Genomic DNA, 25,626 nt, shown 5'->3' on the forward strand with positions numbered 1-25,626 from the left:
AAAGCTGTTTCACAGGTAAATGAATGGGGATCCACCAGATAAGAGACAGGGGACAGCGTAAGTGAAGATATGAGAGCGTGGGCCTTGTTGGGGGAACATTAAGTTCCCCGGGGAAGGAGAGAGCAGAGGTGGGGGAAGGTGACCCGTGAAAAAGCCAGGTCCCCCCAGACTGGTGGACTGGAAGGGTAGAGCGGGACCGGGAGATGCTGACGTCTAAGCCCCAGGGAGATAGGTAGGGGGAGCTGAGCTGGGGCCAGGGGTATAGGGGTGGAAGGAAGGGTAAAGCTACATTGGGCAGAGGGATTGGCAGAGGAAGGGGAGGGCCTGCGGGGACTAGCAGCGGTAGGTGGCCTGGATTGGGGACTCGGGGCTTCTGGTCAGAGGCTGCCCAGCCCTGTTGCAAGTTTGGTCAGTCCAGCAGGGGGCAGCGTTGGTCCCATCATCCTGGACGCAGGGTGCACGCACCCAGTCCCAGCCAGGAAAAGCTTCAGAAAGAGTGAGAATGAGATCATCCGCCCGGGTCAGCTGCACTTTCTCCCATTTCTGACTTTTAGACCCAGCACCGGGGTGCAGCCCAGGGTCAGAGGTCAGCACCGGGATGGGACAGTGCCCCCTCCCCCAACACACATGCAGACAGAGGGAGATTGACAGGAAGCTTTTAGGGAGTGAGGGCACGCCCAGGGTTCAGGTCAGGTGGCCCTGAACCCCCAGATCCCGGTGGCCCCACCCAGGACCCTGTTTCTCATTAGGGGCCTTCTAGCCTCCCCCCAGCCCGCGCCCCCACTTGAAACGTGCCTCCCTGTACTTAATTCATTACGCCAGGCAGGGTGGGAGGCCCAGCGGGCGGGGGTTATTTTTTCCCCTGAGCTCAGACATTCCTCGCTTTATTATTCTCCACATTTCAAAGCAGCTGTCGCCTCCCCCTACCGCCCCCAGCCCGAAGCTCAGAGTCCAGAAGGGGCCTCTCCAGGGCTCAGAACACCAGAGGCTTCCACACCTCCAGCCCAACACAGGAGAGAAACTGAGGCTCAGAACTAGAGCACCAGGGCAACCTGCAGGGACCTCCCCCAACAGTCTGCACCTGAACTTACCTACCCCGCAACTTGGATCCTCCTATGTGCCCTCCACCACCCTGTCACCCTCTAACACTGTGTTCCCTGACTCTGTTCACCCTACCTTCCACACTGGTGACCTCAGAGGCCCCCTCTCCAATGCAGAGCCAGCCCTGCTGTCCCCCGCCAGGAGTAGGTGCTAGGACAGTTCTCAGGGTCTCTGCCCTGCTCCGGGCCTTGACAAACAGAGCTCTGGCTGGGTCAGCCGCCTGCCAGAGGGCAAGGCCCACCCTGGATCAAGGGATCAACCCAGAGGATGGCAGGGGTGGGGTCAGGCTAGAGAGTCACCTAGAAGCTAGGCCAGGGAGCAACAGTTCTAAGGACCCTGTTTTGGAAAACCAGGGAGGCCCTGGACAAATTTTTGCCCCACATCAGAGAGCTGCCCACCTGGCCAAGCTGCCTCAATAGGAGGTGAGCTCCCTGTTGCTGGGGGTGTTCAAGCAAACAGCAGCTCATCAGACTTGCCCTGGAAAAGAGGTTGGCCCAGGTGTCTGAGGCCCCTTCCCATCCAACTCTGAGGTCAGAATCTGGGGCTGGCAGGGAAGGTATCCACTCCGGATTAACGGAATGAGGGGTCCCTCCTCGCTCACTCAGGGATGGCAAGGCGGGTCTGAAAGCACAGGCCAAGGCACAAGGACAGGAGACCTGGGAGCTGGACCAAAGCCAGAGCAGGACCCAGCGAGGACATTTCCTCTGTGGGCTCACTACAATGTCCTGGCACCTGGGGAAAACCCGGGAGCACAGCAGATACACCATCATCGTGTACTGATCTGACCCAGGGGGTAGGATCTGACCCAGGCCCTACTCCCAGAGCCTGCAGGGGTCAGGGTGCCCACCTAGGGGAGGGACTCTGCCCACAGGGGAAGCTGAGACAGGAGCCCAGGTGGGGCAGGCAACCTGGGGGTTCTGAGGACTGAGTTTGGAGGCCACTCTTAAAACATTTTGCCCCTGCTGGCCCTACAACCAGGCACGTCCGCCCTGTGTGCGGGGCTTGAGGGCTGGATCCTCAGGTGCCCAAGAGGGTAGGAGTCACTCCTGATGTGGGCCCGGAGGGTTCTCGCTGTCCACATAAGCCTGGGGGCCCCAGGGCCAGCCCGTACCTCCAGCTCTACTCTTCAGACCTACCCCAGGGACCCCGTTTACTACAGGAAGACAACATCTTGGGGGCGGACTGCACAGAGCCTGAGCTCCTGAGAGAGGAAGGAGGGGGCGTGGGCCGCGTGGTCCAGAGCTGGTGGGTGTGGGTATGTCTCCCTCGTGGGGGCTCCCAGCCCTGGGCCCCTTCGCTCAGGCCAGGCCATGTGGACGGATGTGCCCAGGTTCCCCCTTTATCTGTCCCTCAGGCCTGAGCACTGTTTCTTTTCCCGGGGCTAGAAACCATGGAGTATTTGTGCCTTCCTGCCTCGGCCGCCCCCACCCCGCCCCGGTGCCACCACCACTGGCTTCCCACCTCCAGCTGCAGGTGGGAACAGGTATAGGCACTCAGAGATTCGGGGACACTCGGAATCACGGGATCCCAGACACTGCCGTGAAGGGAGCAGAGGCATGATCCCCACCCCCAGCCCCGACCTCCATCCGTGCCCGCCTGTCTCAGGGGCTCATCTGCCCATCTGAAGAGTCTCCACTCCCCTTTCCATCCCACCTGGCAGGGCCAGGCCTGTCAGTCATCACGGACATCTGATAATTACACTATGCATGAATGAATGAATGAATGAATGAATAAGTCAATTCAAATGAGCCTTGGGCCTGGAAAGGATGGGCCCCATTCAAGGGTCTCTATGCAGGGATTTGGGTAGACGTTGATTGCAACAAACTGTGAGATTTTCTCAAAACTTAAAATTTGACTTATAAGGTCTGATTTTGCCAACTAAAGACATGAAAACAACAGCCACCAGCTACCATCACCATTGTTTTGTAAACAAAAGGATATTCTCAAGACAAAAAAAACAGTAGAAAGAAAGTAGTAGAAAGAAACTGGAAGAAAGACAGGCCGTGAAGATGCATAAATTGAGCTTCATGGCAAGGCCATGGGCCACCAACATGGGCCTTACTTTTCTCTCATGAAAACTTTCTTGGACATTGTCACAAGCTGGGCCCTGGGGCTTGGGCACACACATATGCTTCCAACCCCTTTTGCAGCATTCATGACTGGAATTGGTTTCCCTCTGTTTGCACACCCCTTAGGACAAGGTGCTCACTACCTCTTCCAGTTAGCTCCAAAGCTGGGGATGTCATTACGGAGCACCTTTATGTGGCTTCCCAGCCTACTGTGGGAGGGAGGAAAGGGACCACGGGGCAAGTGGATGGAAAAGGTGCTGGGGGGGAGGAAAGACTGGCCTCTAGACCCAGGGCATGGGAACCTTGAGGGGAAAGGGCAGCTCATATTCAGCTGGACCAAATTATAAAAATTCAGAAAGTTGGTCAAGACCTGACACTTCCCAAGGGGTATTGTCTCCCCAGCTCTGGAGTTCCAGAGTCTTCCAGCTGCCTCACCCCAAGCCCCCACCCTCCAGAAAGGCTCTGCATCCTCATTCTCACCGAGACCTCACTGGACAGATGAGGTACCCAGACCCACAGGCCAGAGAAGGGGACACAGATTGGAAGAAAATGGAGGCACTCGAGGCGTCTTCAGCAAGGCGGGGGAGGAAGGGGGCGGGAAGGGGCCCCTCCCAACCCTGACCTTCTAGGCCCTCCCCTGTCCAAAGGGCCCTGGGCCCTGGCTGCTGAGACCGGAGGGGGCCTGTTGGGCAGCCGGCCCCAGGGAGCCTCGTGTACACACACTCACACACACTCCACATTCCAGCCGTGCTCTGTCAGCGTCGGGGCAAACCAGGATTGTGTGGCTTTGGGAAAGCAGGAACGAATAACCTCCAAACTTGGGTGAGGGCGGGCCTGGGGCCGGGAGAACCCCCAGGGAGCCACTCCAGTGCTGGGTCACCGGGTTCAAGGTCTGGGGTTTTCCTGCATTCTCCGAGGCCACCGGGTCAGCAGTCCTGGGCATGAGGCTGGCCCTGCACCCAGGCAGGCCTGTCCTGGCCCCCTCCCGTCAGCCCTCCCCACACCCAGGGCCTCAGGACGCACAGCGCAGCACTCCGGCCTGGCACCCCCAAGCACCCACTTCCATGGCATGAGGGCTGCAACTCACACCCCCCACGGCCTAGTTTCTTTCGCCTCTCCCCCCACCTCCTCTGCAGCCCACCCCACCCTGCCTCTGACTTCATACAATCCGTGGCTTGGACCCTTTTACTCCACCCCCAAGCTCTCTTAAGACGGTCATCAGCTTTCTGTTGGCCCCTCTGCCGCGGAGCACTTTGGGCCCTAGCGCCCAGTTTCTCATACCCGCAGTCTGATTTCCTTTCTTCTCGTGACCTAGGAAGATCTTCCTCTAATACTTGATGTCTTCAAGACCCTGGCTGACTTCATTCTACCTCGGCCTGAGTGTCTGGCCTTCTCGGCCCCCCAGTTAAGTGCTATCTGCTCCATGTCCCAGGGGTGACCCCTTGAACCCTGCGGATGGCATCTAGGGAGAAGCTGCAGGGTGTAGCAGGCCGCCGAGAGCCAGAAGCAGCCAAGCAGGGATGTTGGAGCAGAGGAGGGACAGTTGGTTCTGGGGTCCTGAGGTTGACCTCCGCCCCTGGCCCCCAGTTTCCCTGGGCTGCCCCGCTGACCCTCTGGATCAGCCTGGACCAGGACTGAAACCAGAGGTGAATATTCCTGCCACCTTAGAAAGACCTCAGAGATCAGGCCTCAGATTGGACCCCACCTTACAGAGCACGGGCCCTGGCCCTCGAGGCATGGAGGGGACCAGGCTAACAGGGGCACCAACCCTCTGCCCCCTCCGATCCCTTTCCGCCGGCCACAGGGTCACAGGCTGGACCACCCTGCTTGAGGGGGGAGCTGGGACAGTGTTTATGCAACTGTGGGGAGGCCACAGCCCAGCTGGCAGGGCTGCCCGCTCAGCACCGGCACTGACTCAGCAGAGCCCCCCAGCACATACACGCTTCGACACGCATGCCAACAGATACGGACATGCACACACACAGAGGTACGCACACTCGTGCAAATGCACAGACCGGCGGCACACACATATACGGGTATGCACACGGGCAGCTCACGCACCCACAGACACACTCACACGCACAGACACACAGGCCCGCCTGTGGGCACGTGCACCCGCAAACACACGGGGACACACAGAAATGCGCATTCCACCCAGCAGAGGTGGGGGACGAGGGATGCAGAGTGAGGAAACCGCTCACCCCTGCAGCCGAGTGGCACCCTCGGGGTCCCTCCACCCAACCATTCTGACACCTGGACCTACAGCCAGTGACCTGAGCCCAGGAACGACGGCCCCCCTGGGATCAGCACAGCCATATACAACAGGCACAAGGCCCCAGAGGGGCCACGTAACCGTGGCTGGGGCAGAGACCTATTCCAAGTGGAGTAGAACCCCAACAAGTGGGGCCAACCCGCCCCAGCCCGAGCTTATCAGACACAACAGCCCCCGCGTACCCCGACCGGCCACCTCCAGCCTTTCCCCCCCTTCCTCCGCAGTCCACAGAGGATGACTGGCCAGTCTGGGCTGCAGAGTGTCTTGGGGGAATGTGTGGGATTCCGCCTCCCTTCCGGGAACCAAGGGAGCCTGGGAGCACTGCCGGACCATCCTGAAAACCAGAGCAGGGACAAGCATCCTTGAGAGAGCACATATCCCCGGGGATCCGGGACATACATGAACTTGGAGGCAGGGTCCCTTCTTGCCTGGAGATGACAGGACAGGTGCAACCCCCTGCCCGCAGGACTCCAGGCCAGGGTGGGCATCCCCAGAAAGAGAAGGCTGGGACCTCCTGGTCCCATGTGGCCCCTGGGGACTTTTGACAGGGAGCTCAGCTGTTCCAGGAAGGAAGTGACTGGGGCAGGCAGGAATGGGGAGGGGGGAAGGGGGCAGACAGGAAGTGCGGGGACTGCCCAGAAGGTTATCAGTCCCTCATGAGGCTCTCCGCCCTGATTGGGACCAAAGGGAGGTCCTGCTTTCCTGTGGGGGTCCCCAGCCCCAGTTGTCCAGGGAGGCTCGCCGGAGTCCAGCAAGGCCACACGTCCACAGGAGACACCCTGACTAGCAGAGGCCTCCACAGCAAGGCCACACATGCCTCTGTTCCCTGCCCAACCAGCCAGCGGGACTCTGCACCATAACGAGCAGACCCTGCAGTCCCTCACCTGCCGCCCCGAAGGGTATCTGGGGCTGGAGTGGACTGTGTGGAGACAAGGAAAGGAACCAGACGGCCTCGAAAGCCTCAAAATCGGCCCAAGATGTTGCTAAGACTGGTTTCAAAGGGACTTGCAATCTGACCGCTTCTCATCTCCACTGGGCCAAGCACGCATCTGCTTCTCTCTCCCGCACCCTCCTGCCTCGTCCCCCTGCTTCTGCTCGTGCCCCCCAGTCTACTCTCCCTCCACCTGGTGGCCAGAGTGATGCCGATAAAGAGTCTCCCCCCAGCACATGCCAAAGCCCTTGCCGTGGCCACAGGCCCTCGGTCACCTCTGGGACTCAGGCCCTGCCACCTCCCCATGGCGCTGTCCGCCCCCATCTCAGCGGCCTTTGTGCCCCCAGAAGGAATGTCTTCCCTCGATGCCCACCCAGATGCCTAGAGCAGATGCTGAAGTGCCCCATACGAACAAACGTTCCAGCCTGCCTAGGAGGCCCTGCCCCAACCGGTGAAGACCTGAGGAGCTGGAGAGTCTGGTTTCCTCATCCCCTCAGCAGGACAAGTCTCCTGGAGGTACCCAACGGGGCCAGGCCCCCCTGTCCACAGTGATCTCTGCTCCCGGGCCCCCGTGGAGACTTCCTTCCCTTCCAGTGGCTCTCCCATGCTCCCTGGGGTCACCTCCTGGGGAGACGACTTGCATTCCAGCTCAGTCTCAGCTCTGCTTCTGGGGAAGCGCAGCTAAGACACTCCATCTCTCGTCTCTTGCTTATTTCTCCGCTTTAACAGCTCCCCACTCGCCCCTGCCCCCCAGCCCCCTACCACCACCATTCTACTTTCTGCCTCTATGAATTCGATGATCTAAGGTACCTCCTTTAAGTGGAGTCACACTGTATCATCTGGGTCTGGCCTATTTCACTTGGCATAATATCCTCAAGGTCCATCCATGTTGTAGCAAGTGTCAGAATGTCCTTCCTTCCTCGGGGCTGGAGAATGGGCCGTTGTATAGAACACATTTTGTTTATCCATTTATCTGTCGATGCGCACTTGGCTTTTTCCACCCTGGGGCTCTATCAACAGGGGGTTATGAGTATCTCTCTGTCCCTGCTTTCAATTCTTTTGGGAAGATACTCAGAAATGGAATTGCTGGATCGTATGGGAACGTGTTTTAAATTTTGTGACAACCCTCCAGAGCGTTTTCCGCACCATTTTTGGTGGCTGCCCCGTTTTGCGTTCCCACCGACAGCACTCACGGGCTCCGATTTCTCCACATTCTCACAACCCTTGTTACTCCCTGTTTCTTGAATAAAAGCCCTCCTAATTGGGTGTGAAGTGGGATCTCCTGGCGCTTTGGATTTGCATTGCCCTAACTAGTGATATCGAACATCTACAGACCAATGCTAATTGGCCATTTGTAGATCTGCTTTGGAGAAATGTCTATTCAAGTCTTCTGCCCGTTTTTGAATTGGGTTGTCTATTATTTTGCTGTAGACTTGCAGGAGTCCTTTATATATTCTGGGTATTACCTCCTCTTTTTTTAAGTCTTTTGCCTGACTATTACCTTCTCCGATCATCCCTGGCCTCCTGATTTAACATGTCAGCCCCTCCCAGCTCTTACACACACGCGCACGCCCGGCCTCTCCCCTACTTGGGTCCCTCCTCAGCCTTTATCGCTTGCTGACACGCTGTATGGGTGGTGATTTGTCAGGTCTTTGTGAGCTCCATGAGGGCAGAGGTTTTGAACCACTCCGGGGTTCGCAGGGCTAGGACAGGGCCTGGCACTCAGTCGGTGCTCCAGAGACTCAGAGACAATGAGAGGAAGATGAGACAGCCTCCTGCAGAGACACTCACACCCCTGGCGTCTACAACCTCACACACAGTGCTAGCACACGCCCCCCACACGCTCTCACACTCACGATCCCGACACGCTCCCGGGCAGGCCCCCACACCACGCCAATGCCCACAGGCAGCCCGAGCTGTGCTCATCTTCAAACCCACTCGCGCAGGCTCCCCTCCCACGCAGACGCGCTCGCATGCACCCTGATGGAGCTGCCCTGACCTGGGTCCTCCTGGCCTGCAGGCCGATTCCTACCCTGTGTGGCCCACTCCCCATTCTGAGCCCTTGATCTCCCCCACACCCCCTGTCCCTAGGGCCCACAGCCTCTCTGCATGGTGGGTCACCTCCTCCAGGAAGCCCCTCTCACTCTCCCCACTGGGCTCCAAGGGGAGGGGAGGGCCTCCCCCCCACCCCCGCAGCGAGCAGAGTGTGGGCAATGGGGCAGGGATTTGCGGGAGGTGTATGTACCTCCTTCTGTCATTGCAGGGACTGCACACTTTTCTGCTGAGAAGTCCGGGGCTAGGGAACCCACTGGGGACCCCGGATACTGCCCCAGTAAAGCCTCTTCCTCTGGCCTACAGCCACCCCACAGGCACAGTGCCTCAGTTTCCCCATCTGAGCCAGTCGGGAGTCTAAGGCCCCTTCAATTCTGACAGCCTGGGGACAAAGTTAGCTCCCACCCTGCCATTCATTCCCAGAGTGACTCAGGTAAGGCCATTCTCTGCTCTGGGCCTCAGTTTCCCCACCTGTGACATTGGCAGCCTTGGGCCAATGCCCCATGGATCCCTGATTGCTGGTGGTGCCACCACCTGAAGGGAGAAGGGGAGGACAAGAGCAAGGGAGGGGCACCCAGCCCTCTTCCAGCTCAGCCCTGCTCTTACCCCAGTGTCCTGGTGGGCAGGCTCAGAGGGTTTAGGATAGTTTTGAGGGGGAGCAAGGAGGCAGGATTTCAGCATGACTCCCCTCATTTTGTCCAGGGCTCACCAGGTGGGGCTCATAGATTTTACAGAAATCAACCAAAGGGCCACAGAGGGGAAAGAAGGAAGGAGAGAGGGAAGGGAAGGAAGGAAGGAAAGGAGGAAGGAAGGAAGGAAGGAAGGAAGGAAGGAAGGAAGGAAGGAAGGAAGGGAGGAAGGAAGGAAGGAAGAAGGAAAGAAGGAAGGGAGGAAGGAAGGAGGGAAAGAAAGAAGGAAGGAAAAAGGAAGGAAAGATGCCATTTATTCGTGAGGCCCAAGGGGTGAGGACAGAGATGCACAGCTCATAGGGGGAGATGACAGGCACCCAGAGATCTGCAGGGCCGGTGGAGGGGGCTGCTGTAGGGGTCTCGATGCGCTCCCCTCCTCCCCGCAACTCCAGGTGGCTGGCGTCAGCACCATGAGTGGGAGATGAACCATCCCCAGCATGGGCTCTCCCTGAGAGTAAAGGTGGGCACGGGTTACAGTGGATGGGATGGGGCGAGACAGTGGGGCGTCAGCTGAGAGCTGGAGTCAGTGGAGATGGGGAGGTGGCAATGCGGGATCTGGAAGCTGGGGCGTGAGGGGACAACAGCTGAGGTCGGCGGAGGCTGCAAAGGTGGCAGCAGGTTTGGAAAGGAGTGGAGGTCTCACCTGGGACGAGAGGTTCAGCCGGCCATGATGTGCTTCACAAAGGCTGCAAAGTAGGGCAGAGCGAGTGGCAGGGTTGAGCAGCGGGTGGCCACGGGCAGGAGCCCAGGGTCCCAGTGCCCCCCCAACCCCCCGCTTGCCGAGCGAGCGCACCTTCATAGTTGATGCACCCATTGGAGTCTTCCTGCCCCGCCATCAGTTTCTCCACCTCATCTTCTGTCAGCCTCTCACCTGGCCCGGGAGACTGAGTCAGCACCGCGGGAAGGGTACGAAGTCGGGGGGGGGGAGCACAGAGCCCCTCTGGACGGTGGGATGCCTCCCTATACTCCCACACCTCACTTTGGCACAGCCATCCCAGCTCACAAGGCCTTGGCCATCACCCCCATTTCTGAGACCAGGAGAATCAATGACAAGTCAAAAAGGGGGGGACCTGGGGTGCAGGACTGGTGCACCCTCTGAGCCTGGGCTCTGTCCATAACAGTACCAGCTTGGCGTTCAAGTCCCCAGCACACACTGTCCCCTTTTTTCGGCAGGCTGCTGGGGACCCCTTCCATCAAGAGGAGGCCAGGCCCGCCATGTCCCTGGAAGCAGTCCCCCGGGGCAGCCTTGTGAGGCTAGAGGAAGGGCCCATGGGGCGGAGCTGAGGGCCTTGGGGGATGATGGTGGAGGAGACAAGGAGACAACAACTCTGTTCTCCAGACAAGTCTGCCACTTTCCTGCCTCTGGGTATTGCGTGCTGCACTGGTCCCCCCACTGGAATGGGGGGTGACCTCCTACCCTCAGCCACACACACACAAAACCCCAGAGACCAGCCCAGGGCCAGACACACAGTAGGAGTTCAGTTAATGTGTGGTGCAGGGAAAAGTTGCTTTGAGCAGATATAGTAGGTGCTCAATAAACATTTCTGTATGAAAATCTCCTTTGAGAAGGGGGTCAGTCAGCCAGATGATGGGGTCAGGATGCTCAAGAGGCAGGCCCCTTACCTACTGGGCCACTTCGTTGCTCTGTCCCTGGAATCTGACCTTGAGACCATGAACACCAGGACTGAACCGGTCCTGCTGGATGCACCACACTGCCCCCCGCCCCCCAATCCTGTCCCCAGAGCTGTCCTCATCCCCCTTCGTTTCCGTGAGCTGCACCAACACACTTTCTTTGTCCCTACCTAAACTTCTAAACTCCCCACATCTCTGTCACCTGCCATGGAGGCCCCTTGACCGTGTCACTCTGTCCTTTTCACAGATCAGATACGGGCTCAGGGGGTGACAGAGGGGTCTTGCCCAAGATGCCCCCCCAAAGGAGGAGTGGGGGTGAGGAGAAGGGGGCCCTCACCTAGCGTGGCCAGCACATGGCGAAGCTCGGCACCCATGACCGTGCCGTTGCCCTCCTTGTCGAAGACCCGCAGCCCCTCCACAAAGTCCTCATAGGTGCCCGTGTCCTTGTTCTTGGAGATGTGCTGGAGCATGGGCAGGAAGGTGTCGAAGTCCATCATCTTGGTGTTGAGCTCTGGGGAGGTACGGCCACTCTGAGGGGCAGGACGGGCACAGCTTTCCCCCCGGGGCGGCAGAGTACAGAGCTACTGCCCTCACACAGTCCCAAAGCACACTACACCAGCTGGCCATTTACAAACCACATCCCCATCAAGGGCACTCTACAGTCAAGCGAGACATGCATCATTTACGTAATCGTTTGCTGTTCACAGGGACAGTTTGCTGCTGGTTTTCTTATAGACCCTACCCTCACCACCACCGGGGATTGCTCAGGAGCAGTGGGGCCAATCAGAGACCTTCCCTGGGACTTTGCAACCTGTGGAGGGGGCCTGGGTCCCACGCCTCCCTGGGGCAAAGCTGGCAACCCTCTTGTGGCAGAAGTGGCGAGGGAGTCTGGCCCTGAACGCCAGAGAGACGCAGCGGAGACCAGGAGGTGGCCACTGAGGCTGGGTGGCGAATGAGCATGGGGCGGGATGGTTCCGCAAACTCACTGCTTGTTACCGTCTCAGCAAGTCCTGAGACCTGCGTCTTTATGCACGAACGCATACCAACCTTCCTGCTTTGGTCTCCCTAGGACACGGAGCACCTCGGCCTGTGTAGGGTTCTGGCCCAGCGCCCGCAGGACGTCCCCGCACTGCCCGTACGTGATCTTCATCTCACACTTGGGCGTGCGGTCAAACAGCATGAAGGCTTCCTTGAACTCTGCCGGGAAAGGGTGTGAACTGTGGACACTCCCAGAGTCTGCCCCACTCACCCCACACTGGCCAGACTCTCAGACTGGGGGCCCCGGGTCCAACCCTGCAGCCCCTGGGCTCAAGATCCTCACTTACCTTCAATCTGCTCCGGTGTAAACTCGATCTGAAAGGAGAGCGCAAAGATTCTGAGTGCCCGGCTCAGAGGGTGGGGCCAGATCTCCACCTGCACGCTCCATGGGCACAGCCCAGGCCTCAACCTCTTGGCTGCCCCATGTGTCCCCCTGGCTCTCCCCATCGGGCTGGCCAGTGAAAGCCAGGAGGCTTTGCCAGGAGGCTGGCAATCTCCCCCTGCCAGCATCCCAGCTTCTGCCCCCATGACCTCCTGCCATCTACCTTGGCACCTTCCTGCCTCCTCACCCCTCCCGGCCTGTGCGAGCTGAGGGCCTTGGGTCCGCGTGTGCCCAGACCCTGATGGCTGGTGGGCCACATCTGGGGAAGGGCGAGAAGGCTGGCCTGGTGCCCTGAGTCCCCAGCCCAGGGTAGCCCACCTGATGCCCTTGGTCCTGGATGGATGTGTCTGAAGCCAGCAGATCTGACCAGGCTGGCTTTGCCACCCCCCAGCGGGCCTGGGGCTCGGTGGGCAAGGCTGTCCACATGAGTGAGCGTGGGTTTCTGTCAGCATGAGAGCATATCCATAGGAGTGTGTGCGTGTGCACGCACGCGCGCCTGTGTGTGTACGTGTGTAAGATGTACCTGTGGGTGTTCACACACATGTGTGTCTGCAAGTGTTTACACATGCTTGCCCCTCACAGAGACCTCAAGGCTGGGCGCTGTCACTCACATGGCCCTGCCTACACCTGGGTCTTACACACCCCACCCACAAGCCCCGGGCAGCCCCCACACCAGCACAGCCTGGGGACACGGTGGTGGTGGTGAGTGTTCACTGAGGCCACATCAGAGAGCCACCTGAGGTCAGGAGGCCTCCCGGGACCCGGTTTCCCCCTCCTCACCGGATACCAGGTCTATTTTTATCACTGCAGTCACTCGCCCCAAGGTCAAGGTCGCAGGACGGAAAGGAGCTTGGGAGAGAGGGCATGCCTGGCACGTCTCCCACTGCCACTCCCTGGGAGCCCCACCAACCTCCAGGGCACACCTCGGTGCAGAGGGATATCCTGCCCGGCCACCTTGCCATGCTCGTCCCTTTTGGCTCTGGGACTCAACCCCATGTTGGAAGAACAAGTTGTTGCTCCTGGCCCCTGAGAGCTCTCTCACCACCAGGAAGCCTGCTGAGATTAGACTCCTGAGCCTCCTGGCAAAGCCTCCTGCCTTTCACTGGCCAGCCCGACGGGGAGAGCCAGGGGGACACATGACGGGCTTCACTGTGCCCTCCCCTCACAGGGGAGTCTGTCAGCCAGTGAGACTGAACCAGGCCGCCAGGGGGCCTGGGGGACACAAGCTTAGACCCTGGGGGTGGTTGGGGGCTCAGAGAGCCAACTCCAGGGACCACTTTCCCTGAACAGTTCCCAGGAACCTGCAAGGAGGGCTTCTTGTCCCATGTCACATCTGAGGAAGCCACGACCCAGAGCAGGGAACAGGATGGAGCAAATCTGGGATTGGAACTCATGTCTTGAGGGACAAGGTAGGCCCCCCCCAGGAAGGGATCACAAAGATAGTTCTGTGCAGTCGGGCTGCAGGTCTGGCTGGACAGGCAGGAGCCGTGAGGAGCTGGGAGGGCTCCACAGGGCCCCTCAGCCCGCAGCCAGGACAGCAGTGACTGGTGGCCAGCCAAGAACAGGGAGCAGGCAGGACACACGGTGCGTGCCACTCTGCAAATGTCACGGGAGTCATGGCTCTTCCTCCAAGTTTAGGCTCGGAGAAAGACTTCCTAAGTGGGGACGGGCTCTGGGTCCAATGGTCACAGCCCCAAGACCAATTTCCTGAGTGAACTACTCAGCCTGTGCCTCAGTTTCCCTACCTAAAAGCTGAGGGCCCAACCAGCTCTGGGGCTCGGCTGCCCTGGTAGGGGGTGAGTGTGACCTAGCCTGGGCAGGGGCCTCACTTCCCCATGCCCCCCACCCTGGCCACCCCGGGGGGCTTGGCATGGACGTGACACCCCACAGCGGAACAAGGAAGATCTCTATCTGGCTGCAGGGGTTGGGGTCCGGGCGGCTCCAGGATTCCCCAAGAATGTGAGGTCCAGGCAGAAGGGCAAGGGACAGTTTCCAAAACCACCCAAAGACTTTCCCTTCAGTAGCCCTGGGGGAGTCCTGCCTGATGTCTGACCACCAGCCCTCCTGCTGCAGCCCTCCTGATGCCTGAAGCCCCCCCCTCCCGGGGGCTTGTCTGACCTCTGCACAGACGCTTCCAACCTCAGCCCAGCCCTCGCTTTCTGGGTAGGTCCACTCCAGGATCCACTTACCTGCCCTGTCTTTCCTGCTGAAGCCCAGCCCCCACACCCACCTTGATTTTGGAGGCATCAAACTCAGGTTCCTTGGGGGGCTCGGGCGCGGGCGGAGGTGCAGGCGCCGGAGCGGGAGCGGGAGCTGCCTTGGAGGCTGCCTTGTCGTCCTTCTTGGGGTCTGGCTTTTTGGGGGCCATGGAAGCTGTAAGCACGGAGAGGGACAGGGACAGAGGGAAGCAGAGAGCAGGGTAGGTGAGGCTCCGGGGCCTGGCCTTTATCCTGTCCGGACACCTCCTGACCCCAGCCCCACCCCCGCAGTGCACAATAGGGACAGGGCCATAAAAGGACATTGGCTAAGCTCAGGGGCTATTTTGGGGCCCGGGGAGGGCATTGTTCAGGCTCAGGAATGGGGGGGGAGAGGGAGGGCTCTCATTCCTCCCAATCACCTGTTGGGGAGGGGGAGGGGGAGCAGAGGACTGAGGCCACTGCTCAACGCACACTCACCCTCCAATGCACACGCACGCATAGGCTCGGCAACCCTCAGCAGGTGCTAAATTGAACAGGACCAGAGGCTGGACCAAGCGTGTGCTGGGGTGCGCCAGGACTGTGACTACCCAAGGGCACCTCCTGAGTTAAACTTCCCGGCTGTGCATCGAATTCCCACGTGTCTGGGTCCACGGCAGGGGAGGGGGACTCTGCGTGTGTCTGTTTATCTACGGCGGGAGCATCTGTGTGTATCAGCGTATTGTCTAGGTGTCTTCACATCTGGGGGGGTCCTTGTGTGCTTCATCTGTGTGTCTGGGGGCGACGGCCCGTGCCTGTCTGTGTGTCGGCTCGGCGGGTCTGCGGCTGAGTGTTTATACGCACGTGTCTGTGTGTGTCTCCGTGCGTGTGTCTGTGAGTGCCGTTTCCGTGTGTCTGCGGCTGGGTGTTTATATGTATCTGTGTGTGAGGGTCTGGTCACGGCTCGCAGGCAGCTGCAGCCCCAGCCTGAGGGGCCCCAGAAACACCGCCAGGGGCAATGGAATGGGTCCCACTCCCCCGAGGGCACAGCCACCCAGCCCAGGCGGGCAGCCTAGCGGCCCCCACAGCCCCCTTCACCTGCACCGGCTGGCCCTGCCCCTAGCTCCTCCATTTCACCCCACTTCCTATCTCCTCTCTTCCCTGCACCAGCCTGTGGCCCACTTTACCCACACAGCTCGGGGCCGGCCCTCGCCAGACCCCCGTACCCCCTGCCCCGTTTGCAGGGCGCCCTTGCCCCTCCTCTGCTTGGCGCATTCCAGGCCCCGCAACCCCCTCTCCCTGGAAGCTTCTTGTCTGTGTCCCACGGACCCACGCTTGCCCCTGCTGGTCCTTTTCGGGGGGGGGGGGCTGGGGGAGGGTCTGCGTCTCTGAGGGACCTCAGAGAGCTGAGCGAGGTTTGCCCCCTGGTGCCCACCCCATTGCCCAGCCCTCAGCAGATGGCAGTGACCAAGGGCAGCCTGGCCAGGCCACCATTTGGGAAAGTCAGGGAGGTGGGAAGGCTGAGGTGGCATGAGGCCCCTCTGGGCAAACGTCCTTACTTCTGAGAGTAAGGACATCTTGCAAGCACATTGGGCTCCCTTCCTCTCCTGGGCGTCTGTGCCGGGGGTGGGAAGGAGGTGCTCCTTGTTATTTTTAAGTGCCTGGAGCCTTTGATAGAAACTTCAGAGGCAATGCCCCCCCTCTCCAGGCCCTGGGAGGAATTCCTGGGTGTGGAGAGGGGCTGGGGCCAGAGCCTGAGGCAGGATTTATGGGGGGAGGGGGACTCTACCTGGAGTCCCCGCACTGTCTTCCTGCTGAGCCCAGGTCTCTCTGATCGTATCACTCCTCCTCATGGAGAGGGGGACAGCAGTCGAGGGATGGGGTCCGGCCCCCTCCTAGCTGAAACACAGGACATTCCTCCCCTCATCTGGAGGGCAGAACACCCCACATCTGGAAATCTGACAACATCCGGTGCTGGGGGGAGGCAAGTTTTTCACTTTCCTTCCAGATGTTTGGCAAGAGTATTGAGAAAAAAAGGGGTGGGGGGAGGGTCCACAGAGACGAGCCAGAAATACCACAAGAGAACACAGCCAGAGGGGGACACACAGAGAGAGGCCTCTGGGCAGCCCCATTGCCCAGGCCCCCTGGCCCTCATGGGGACTCCGGCCACCCACAGGCCCAGCCAAGGCATTACCCAATCCCCTTTCATTCGTCATAGGTGAAACCCAGGCCCAGGGTAGAGGACATACTCAGGGTCACCCAGACTTCTGATCTCATTTCTTTCATCCACACATAACTGCCATGCCTCAGAAACCACCCAACACCAGCCTGAACCGGGGCAGGTGAGTGACGTGGGGCTCCTGAGCCTCAGCCGCCAGGTCTGTGCTATGGGGTGGGCAGGCTCACGCAGCCAGTCAGAATCACACAGCACCACCTCCTCTGCTTGAGGGAGCATGGCTGGGGGGCGGGGAGGGGGTCTCGGTCCCCTTCCCTCATGCACAGGGCAGATGCGGTCCTGCAGTGGGGACACGGTGCACAGAGCCATCCTCCACTCCCACCCCAGAGCTCAGATGGAGAGGCTGGGGTTGGGGCTCCTGGGAGCACTCTTAAGCTAGAACTAACGCCCAGCCCCCAGCAGGGGCTCTGCCGAGGTCAGCCCCATCTACAGCCAGCAGGCTAGGCTGTTGAGGCCAGAGGCAAGGCAGGGGCTGAGCAGGGGGCGGGGTGTTATAAGAGGGAGGGGCGGTCAGTGGGCGGTAAGGGTGGGCCACACTAAGGCTTGGCTCTCCTCTCTCCCCCAGGTCCCAGCCTGAGCTCTGTGCCCCTCAGGAATGACAGCCAGCAGGCAAGATCCAGGCAGGGCCTGAGGGGTCTGGAGAGCCTGGGGAGAGGGGTAGGGGTCGGGATACTACTACCCCTTTGGTTCCTCCAACTCCAACGTCTGAGTGGTGACCCAGTCTGACGCAGACTCGCAAGTCCCACATTCCAGAGCGCCCCCCCATCTCCCCAGCCAAGGAGAATACTGAGAAAGATGTGGGCCCTGACTTCTGAGGGGCCCATGGATAGAGGCAGAAGACACTTGGCCCCACTGACCTCCTTCTAGGTTATTTCCAGCCCTGATACCTTTGCATAGGCTGTTTCCTCCCCTCATACTCTTGGCTGGGACCCTGGCCATGGCTTGCTCCTGGTCACCCCCTGGTCTCGGGGATATGTCACCTCTGAGAAGCCTCTTCAGACGACCCTGGACCTGTTCCCTCTGCCTTTTCTCTCACCCTGACTCTCCATCGCTGTGCACCCTGAAACGAACCTGTTTCTTTGTTATCTTGTTTCTCCTGTGGATGCCCTCCTTCCCATGAGTGTCAGCCGGCATGGAGGAGTCTTTGCTGTTCCGCATCTATATATGCCCAGAGTCTCCACCAGAGCCCAGCTCACAGTAGGCACTCAATCAGTGTGGGATGAGCAAATGTCCCAAACATCTCAATTTACCCATTTCTCACAGGGGGACTGGGACCCATTGCCAAACGCTATCCATGGCATGGGGTCAGGAGAGATCGGGGGGGGGGGGGTTGCTGGCAGACCGGCTAGAGTCTGGGTCATTGCAAGGGGCACCCTGGGACAGCAGGGCAGCCAACAGCTGCTGCCACCTCAACCCAGGCCTGCTCTGCCTGCCACTCCCACCCCCTGGCTGAGGGTCTTCTCAGTAGCCTGAAAAGGCCGGGTGACTCCATGGTCTCAGCAGCGACTTGACCATGAGGAGCAGCCAGCAGGGGGCGTAAAAGGGATAGAAACCAGCCTTTGGATCCAAACCCAAACCCCAGAACCCAGGATCCCAGCCCAGAACCCAGACTCCAGACCTGGAACCTGGAACTCCAAACCCAGACTCCAGACTCAGGTCTCAGGATCCGAACCCCCAGCTTAGAACCTGGAACCTGACCGCACTCCGGGGACCCAGACTTTCAAACCCAGGATGCCAAACCCAGAACTTAAATCCAGACTCCAGACCCAAGAGCCTAGGTGGAGGACCAGGACCCTAAACCCAGAGTCTGGATCCAGGACTCAAGACCCAGGACCCAGGACCCAAGACCCAGGACCCAGGACCCAGGACCCAGGACCCAGGACAGGGGCTGCTGGCCTTCCAGAATGGCACTGCCTGTGGCTCTATGTAGACAAGGATGGGGAAGGGGGGAGGGTAAAATCTTGGCAAAAGGCGGGGGTGAGTGCTTGGCAGACCTTCCTGGTAGTGTTCCTCTGAGGGGCATGAGGAATGTCCCTCATCCTGTCAGAGCCAATTTGGGGAGCTCAAAATATGGTGGCCACGTGGAGGGGGTGGTGGAGGGTGACGGGAGGGAGGGATGGCTAAGGCCTGGCCATTCTTTGGGCCCAGGAGCCAGGGGCAGGGAAGGAGGGTCGGGCTCTAGTCCCCCTGGCCGCAGGCCCCACAGGCTGCCCTGGCCCGCCCCAGACCGCCCCTCCTGGCCCGAGGCCTCAGGGCTGGGATGCAGGCCCACACTTCCCGGAGGAGTCGAGAACGCGGCCTGCGCCAGACCCAGAGCCTTAGAAGTAGGTCAAGTGTTGCTGTGCAGCAGGTCCTGGGGACCCCGTCCAGGCGCGGGCAGGCCCGTGGGCGGCAGCTCACCCACCAGGGCACGCATGTATATCCACACACATGTGAACCCACCGCCACACGGTGGGTGCCCAGAAGCACAGACCCCGTGCAGGGCCCCCAGCCCCCGCCCAGCGGCACAGATGCGGGCATTGAGGCCCCAAGTGGGGCAGGAGCTGCCCAACCACTCTGGCCAGAGGTGGCACGAGGCAGCCACGAGGACCAGGAGGAGAGGAATTTCTGCACCATCCCACGGTCCCGGATCCTTGGGTGAAAGTCTGACTCCAAGGAGGACTTCCCAGCAGAGCTGCTGTGCCACCAGCAGGATGTGGCCTGCTTCCCGGAGCACAGCCCCAGGCCTTGAAAGATGGGAAGGAGCGGCCAAGGGGGAGGCAGGAGACTCCTTATGCTCTTGGGATCCAGGCTGGTCCTGGCTCCTCTGGCCTCCGTTTCCCCATCTGTACAATGGCCACGGGTGCGGCGAGGCGACAGTCACTGCCCCGGAGCCCCGGCCCATCCTCGGCACCCCCACACCACACACAGACAACTCTGTCCTCCGCAGGCCAAATACAACCCTAGGCCCCTCCCTCTGCCCACTGTGCTGACGGGGACCAGATGCTCCAACCTTGTGGTTCTGGGGTGGGGGTGGCAGGACCCAGCGGGCTGGCAGGCAAGCCCTGGGTTTGGCCCAGGGACCTATAATCAGCTCCTGCCCCTCTGATCCCTGCCCAGGACTGACGCTTGGGGCTGTGGTGTCCTGGCCGGCTGCGGCCACGGCCGCTATATTTGGGAGCCCAATTGAGCATGAGGGAGGGGTGGGCAGGCAGGAGCCTCCAGGGACCAGTGCCTCATGGGAGGACAGGATGGGGGACACTGTTGGCCAGGCTTGGTCCTCTACAGAAGGAGGGCGTAGCCCTGACTTCAGGGGCCCCGTCTGAGGGGGACGCTCTGCTCTCAGGGGCCCGGCCTTGCGGGCATCGGCCCTGTCCTCCGCGGCAGGGTCTAAGGAGGTAGACTGAGAACGTGTCTGGGAATACTGAACCCCTTATTTAGTCCACAGAGTCAGACTGTAAGTTGGGGCCAGGCATCCTGAGTGTGTGGGAAAGGGGTGGGGGCTGATGAGGGTGACGGGAGCAGAAAGGCTTTCGATGGGTGAGTTTGGGCGTCGAGGGGTCTTGGATGGGAGGGACAGAAAGAGGGGTGCCAGTGTGCTGAGCCAAAGAATGGAGAAAACAGGGCCTGAGGAAGGGGTCCGAGGGAACGGGGCAAGGGGCCGCCCAGCCCACCCCAGCATGGCCCGCAGCCTCCCTGAACTACCCCGGACATTCCCGCCACTGGGCCAAACCCTGTCCACTCCCACCAGCAGTTTCCCAAAGAGCAAATATTTATTGTCCTTGGAAGAAAAAAAAAGAGTCCCCTTTTAGGATCAGGGTCTGGGAGCTGCTACTGAGGCTTGCAGGGGCTCAGCGGCAGCCCGGGATGACCAGAAGCCCCACCGAGACCGGCCGAGGGTGGAGGAAGGCGGCTGGGGCCGAGCTGGCCTCGGAGGAGAGGGGTCGTGGCAGGCCCGGGCGGCAGGGCAGGGGCTCTGGCCCGGGCCCATTTCCCCGAGGCTTCCTCAGAATAGGTCTGAGGGTGCACGGACCCTGTCACCACGGCAGGAGGTGTGAACGTGTGTGGAGATGTGTGCTGCCCCGCGTACTCACGTGTGCCCCACGAGGCTGTGAGCACATGTGTGTGTGAGCATGTCCGGGGGCTCCTGGGTGTTTGTGCGGCCATCTGTGAGACTCTTCATCTGCTGGAACGGGGCGGGGTGGGGGCATGTGGACACAACCTCTGTTGAATGGCCAATTCAGTCAAAAATGAGAGTAAATTTAGCAGGGGAAAAAAAAAAACCCGTCAGTCAGACGAGGAGTCTGAATTGGGTGGTTGTTTGACTGGATGGACCAACTGTCTCAGGCAAACAGTCCCCACTGGCTGGAGGAGGGACGGGCCCCCCCTGCCCGGGCCCGCATGGGGAAACTGGAGACGGGACCCTGACCGAGCAGAGATGAGACACTGAGACAGAGATGGGGACAGATTCAGAGACCAGGGAGGGAGAGTCGTGAGGCCAGCCCGAGACAAAATGAGCCCCCAGGGCAGGATGCCGCCTCCCAGAGCCCCAGACAAGGTGCGTGCACGCGCGACCCTCAGCTCTGAGCCAAGGAGAAGGCAGATTCAGCCGTGCCCTCCAGCAGCCCAAAGTGCACCAGACCGGGAGGCAGGAAGAGAGGGTGGGCCTGGGCAGCCACCGCAGAGGGGACAGTGGCTGGAATGCGGACAGGGCAGGGGACAGGGATGGCAGTGGTGGAGGTGAGGGCAGGAGGGTGACAAGGGGGTGATGGTGGTGATGGCAGAAGAGGCCATAGTGCCCAGGAGGGCCTCCCTCCCTGTCCCCTTGCTGTGGTGGCCCCATGAGACCCAGGGCTGTCCCCACCCCACTCCACCCAGCACCAGCTGTGTCCTTGCCTCCAGTGGCCACACAAACACCCTCTGTGGCCCAGGGTGTGGAACTGCATTAAAAATGGCCCAAGCCCCCAGCCAGGAATAGTTAGGGTCAATTCCAGTACCTGTCTGTGTGGATATTTATATATCTGCCCGCCTACCCTGTCTAAAACAGCACGCATGCGCACACACACACACACACACACGCTCAGAAATACCAGAGTCAGGCTAACCTGCTCCTGTTATGTGTCTGTCCGGAGACACTCATTGGGCCCTGGACACTCCCCTCACCACCTGGTCTCTTTTCACCAACACCGGGGCCAACAGGAATCACACTGACGTGTGTGTGTGTGTGTGTGCGCGCACACACAGGCTTTGCCTACGGGTGCTTGCACCAAGAGCAACCACACGCCCATGCACACACCTTTAAACATAAATCCTCATGCAATATAGATGCCTTTGCACAGATGTTTATACACACGTATGCATGCCTGTGCACACACATCCACACACTTGTGCACACATGCCCTTTGCACGAGTATGTACACACATTCACGTGCCTTTGCATGCACACACACCTAGCACATCACACTTCCAAGCTCACTGGTACAGAAAGAGTTCGGGGTAGGAATTAGGAGCACTGGGAAGGAGGAGAGACCAGAGAAATCAGGGAACCGTAGCAGGCCCGTCCGTGGAGGTCCGGGAGCTTATGTGAGTACACGTAAGTATGAGTGTGAATGTATGTGTCCAGGTGTTTGGGACCTTTTCACTGCCTCCTCCCCGGCCCCCTTGAGAGCTATCCGCTACCCCCGACCCTGTTCACAGAGGGAAAATAGAGGCCAGAGCACAGCAGCTGGGCCTGGGGAGGTCAGCGTCCCCAGGTTTGGGGCTCGCAAGCCTTAGCATCTGTGTTATTCTTGGCACGCTCTGGCCAGATAAGCACAGGGGTCAGAGCTCGACTCTCGTGGGAAAGGACTCTCTGGAAGTCTCCCGACCCATTCCTTTCCCAGATCCGGGACCCCAGAGCAGGCAGGGGTGGGGGCAAAGGGAAAGAGGGGTGGCTGAGGGACAGGCAAGTCACCATCAGGGTGGCCTTGAGGGCTGGTTGGGGGGGAAGTGGAGAACACGGCAGATTCAGAGACTCGCAGATGCCCAAGACTGTGGAGTGACCCCTCAAACCAGCCCCGGGATGCCCAAGTGCAGGGGCCAGAGCACATGGAGAGGGGCAATGCCAGGTCCCCAGCTCTCTGCAGCAGCTAGACCGGAGCCCCTCTGCTGCAGGACACTTCCTGAGGTTTTGGAGCCAGGGCTAATGGAGAAGCTACTTTAGAGAGATGGTTGGAATGTTAGGGGACCTCAAAGCATCATGCCCCATCGATAGCAGATCATGAGGTGCTGGTCCTGGGGTTAGTTATCTGTCCCCCATCTCATCACTGACTCCTGGAGCCTCTTGCCCTCCAGAGACCTCAGGGTACACACTTGCACAAGGGAGTGGGGTCTTGGGTCAGCTCGGAAGGCATACAGTCTCCCCCCTCCGCCCCGCATAGAGGCATGCTTGGGCCTGAGTCTCCTCCGTCCCGCACTTGCACCAACCTTTGCTCCCAGTCCCGGTCTCAGGGCCGTGCAGAAGGCTTGGGTTGTCTGCTGGAGCTTGGAGCTCAGAGCCGGGTCAATAAGGGAACAATCAGCTGGAATCCTGCGGGAACACAGGGCTCATCCAAGGCTGCAGATAAACAAGGAGGAGCTGGGGGCTTTCTCTGACCCCGGGAGCCTGGCCAGACAGCAAGCCCCGCGGCTCTGAAGAGGGGCCCTGCCTTCAGGAGTTCTGGGCCTGGCGGTGGGGGGGGGCGGATAAGCGGGCCCCTCCTGCAGCCCACCCCCACGCACACGCTCCCACCCCAGCCCGTCCTCTGGTCCTCTAATCGCAGCAGCAGTCTGGGGTCAGCGACCGCGGAGAGCAATCATCGATTGCAGTTGCCAAGAGCCCCGGCTACCTCCGGATCCTTGCGCCTGACCTTGGGGTCCAGAGAAAGGACATGCTAGTCTCCCCACCCCCATCGCCCCTGTGAGGACAGCACCCACAGGGGCTGCGTGGCTGGCCTGTGCTGCAGGACTGGGGTGCACCCTCCCCGCAGCCCCCCGCCCCGCCTCCCAGGCCTCAGTCTCCCCTTTGAGAGTTGGGCTCCAGTCACCTCCAGCTTGACCCCGGGGCTGGGGTTTGAGCTTCACTCGCTCCTGAGGAGACAGAGCAGTGGCCCAGGGCAGGCAGGGGCTGCATACGTGCGAACTACATGACTTCGGGCAGCCCTCCCTGGTCCCGACCAGCTGCCCGGGCCCCTCCAGCTCTGGGGAGGTCTCCGATTTATGCATAGCCACTCTCCTGTTATCTCTGGAACCTCCTCCAACGTGGCGACTACAGGTCCCCAGTCGGGCCCCTTCAGCCTCTTCCACAGCCAACACCTGGGTGTTGGGAAGACCTGGGTACTTGGTCTGAGTGAGCCTGGTGACCTCTGGCACGCCATTGCCCCTCTCTGGACATCGCTCCCCACACACAGTTTTATAAACTTCCCCAAGTGCTTCCCCTTTCTGGCCAGTTCAGCCAACGTCCACGGCGCCTCTGGGCCAGGCTCCGTGCCGGGCGCTGGATAGCTGGACAGACACAGCCCTGGTCCCAGCCCGAGATGTTCCCAGCGTCATTGCCAGCTCATTGCTTCACGTGGCTAGCGTTCTCTGAGGCATGAGAGGAAACTGAGGCCCAGAGAGATGGCCCAGCCGTCCTCAAATGGCCCAGCCTGACCGAGGACCACCCACATAGGGCATCCCTCCAATCCAAGCAGGGCCCAGTATCAAGACCTAGGGGTCCCCGACCCTAGATCTCCCCACCACAGCCCCCAGCCAGGACTCAGTGTCCAAGCTAACCCCCTTCCCTCTGCCTCTTCCTTCCTGGCCCCCCTGTCCCTTCAAACCGCAGGGCCCGGCCGGCCTCTGGAACGTGTGCCCAGGACCTCGGTGATATTTTGAGTTTAAGAAAACTTTGCAGTCGGCAGGAGCTCTTAAAAGTTATAAATAGCAGCAGCGGGAGCCCATGCTGGGAGAGGCGGAAACACGTGTCAAACACGCCTGGGAGGGGGTATTCCGAGGCACAGACTCCCCACCCCCAGGGACCCACCACTTCAGGGGATTTTACAACCACTGCAGCGGGAAGTCACACCCCACCCGGAAGGCGTCTGGGAAAGGAGACTCCGTTCTCGCCCCCCCGCCAGGGTCCCAAGAGGTTGGCCAGGTTGCCCAGGCATGTGGGGACGCTGTCAAGAGGCATCTGGGCTGGGAAGGCTTGCTCCTGCCCCTCCCTACTACCAGCTCCCCACTCAGCTGCCCAGCATGGGAACCCTAGGGCTCCGAGGAGTTTGGGAGCATGTCCGCACTAACCCCAGCCAACACGGGCCGGGATGGGGTGGAGTGGGGGTGGGTAAGCCTAGAGTGAAGAAGGGACCATTCCAAGGTCACGCGGGAGCTGGGTAGGCTTCAGACGCCCACGCCGTGGTTCTTCCCACTGAACACACACCACGGCTGCCTCCCTTCCTGATACGTGACCCTCTCTGGTTAAGCAGAGTTGGAAGCCTGAAGACAGCTGGATGCTGGGTGCTGGAGAGGACGAGCACACCCATGCCCACCCCAAGGCCAGGTGTGGGGTGTCAGGCTTGCCTTGAAGGCCATGGGATTTGAGGACCTGCTCTCAGAAGCCTGGTGTGACGGGACACAGCCATGAAGCGCCCTCGATTTTCTCAACTACTCTTCAATGTTCATGGGCAACAACCATTACTCCGACAACGGAGAGGTCAGGAAACTGAGGCACATCTAAGACCATCCCCACCCCACCCCCATCCCAGCAGGTCTGGGGGCGGCAGCCAGACCTGGCGTCCAGGCGCTCTGAACCTCAGGGAGCCCCGAAGGGTTTATGGGGCTCCCAATGAATAGGCCTGTTGAGCTCAGAGGGGGCCGGGCCCGAGTAAACACGACTGGGTCTGAGCTGCCATTCTCCCTCTGCCTCCTTCCCCAGGACCCAGGACCAAAATACAACTTCCTGTCCCCGGAGCTGAGGGCCAGACTAGCCCCTCAGAGCCCTGGGCTGGGGCTCACTGCAGGAACACAGCCGGGCCTCCATCAGGGGCCCTCGGGGGGAGTGGGGGGGGAGAGGA

The 25,626-nt window shown here is 60.3% G+C and overlaps 1 protein-coding gene across 1 annotated transcript; it reads right to left on the minus strand.

Annotated features, from left to right (window-relative positions):
* Positions 1-9,756: 9,756 nt before the first annotated feature.
* MYL3 (myosin light chain 3) lies at positions 9,757-14,581 on the minus strand. Its single transcript, XM_032412180.1, has 6 exons — positions 14,397-14,581; positions 12,072-12,099; positions 11,794-11,943; positions 11,084-11,257; positions 9,908-9,985; positions 9,757-9,800 (listed from the first exon to the last, which is right to left on the minus strand). Exons 1-6 carry the CDS (start codon positions 14,532-14,534, stop codon positions 9,772-9,774), a joined length of 597 nt encoding a protein of 198 aa, XP_032268071.1. The 5' UTR covers positions 14,535-14,581; the 3' UTR covers positions 9,757-9,771.
* Between the last annotated feature and the right edge of the window lie 11,045 nt (positions 14,582-25,626).

The sequence above is a fragment of the Phoca vitulina genome, unplaced genomic scaffold (genome assembly GCF_004348235.1).
Source record: "Phoca vitulina isolate PV1807 unplaced genomic scaffold, GSC_HSeal_1.0 scaffold13, whole genome shotgun sequence".
NCBI lineage: Eukaryota > Metazoa > Chordata > Mammalia > Carnivora > Phocidae > Phoca > Phoca vitulina.

Excerpts from the sequence above, each read along its gene's own strand:
- MYL3 (XM_032412180.1), bottom strand. The coding sequence starts at position 14,534 with ATGGCCCCCAAAAAGCCAGACCCCAAGAAGGACGACAAGGCAGCCTCC. Across the intron at positions 12,100-14,396 it reads TTGATGCCTCCAAAATCAAG|ATCGAGTTTACACCGGAGCA; the intron begins GTGGGTGTGGGG and ends CTCTCCTTTCAG. Across the intron at positions 9,986-11,083 it reads CCATGTGCTGGCCACGCTAG|GTGAGAGGCTGACAGAAGAT; the intron begins GTGAGGGCCCCC and ends CTCCCGGGCCAG.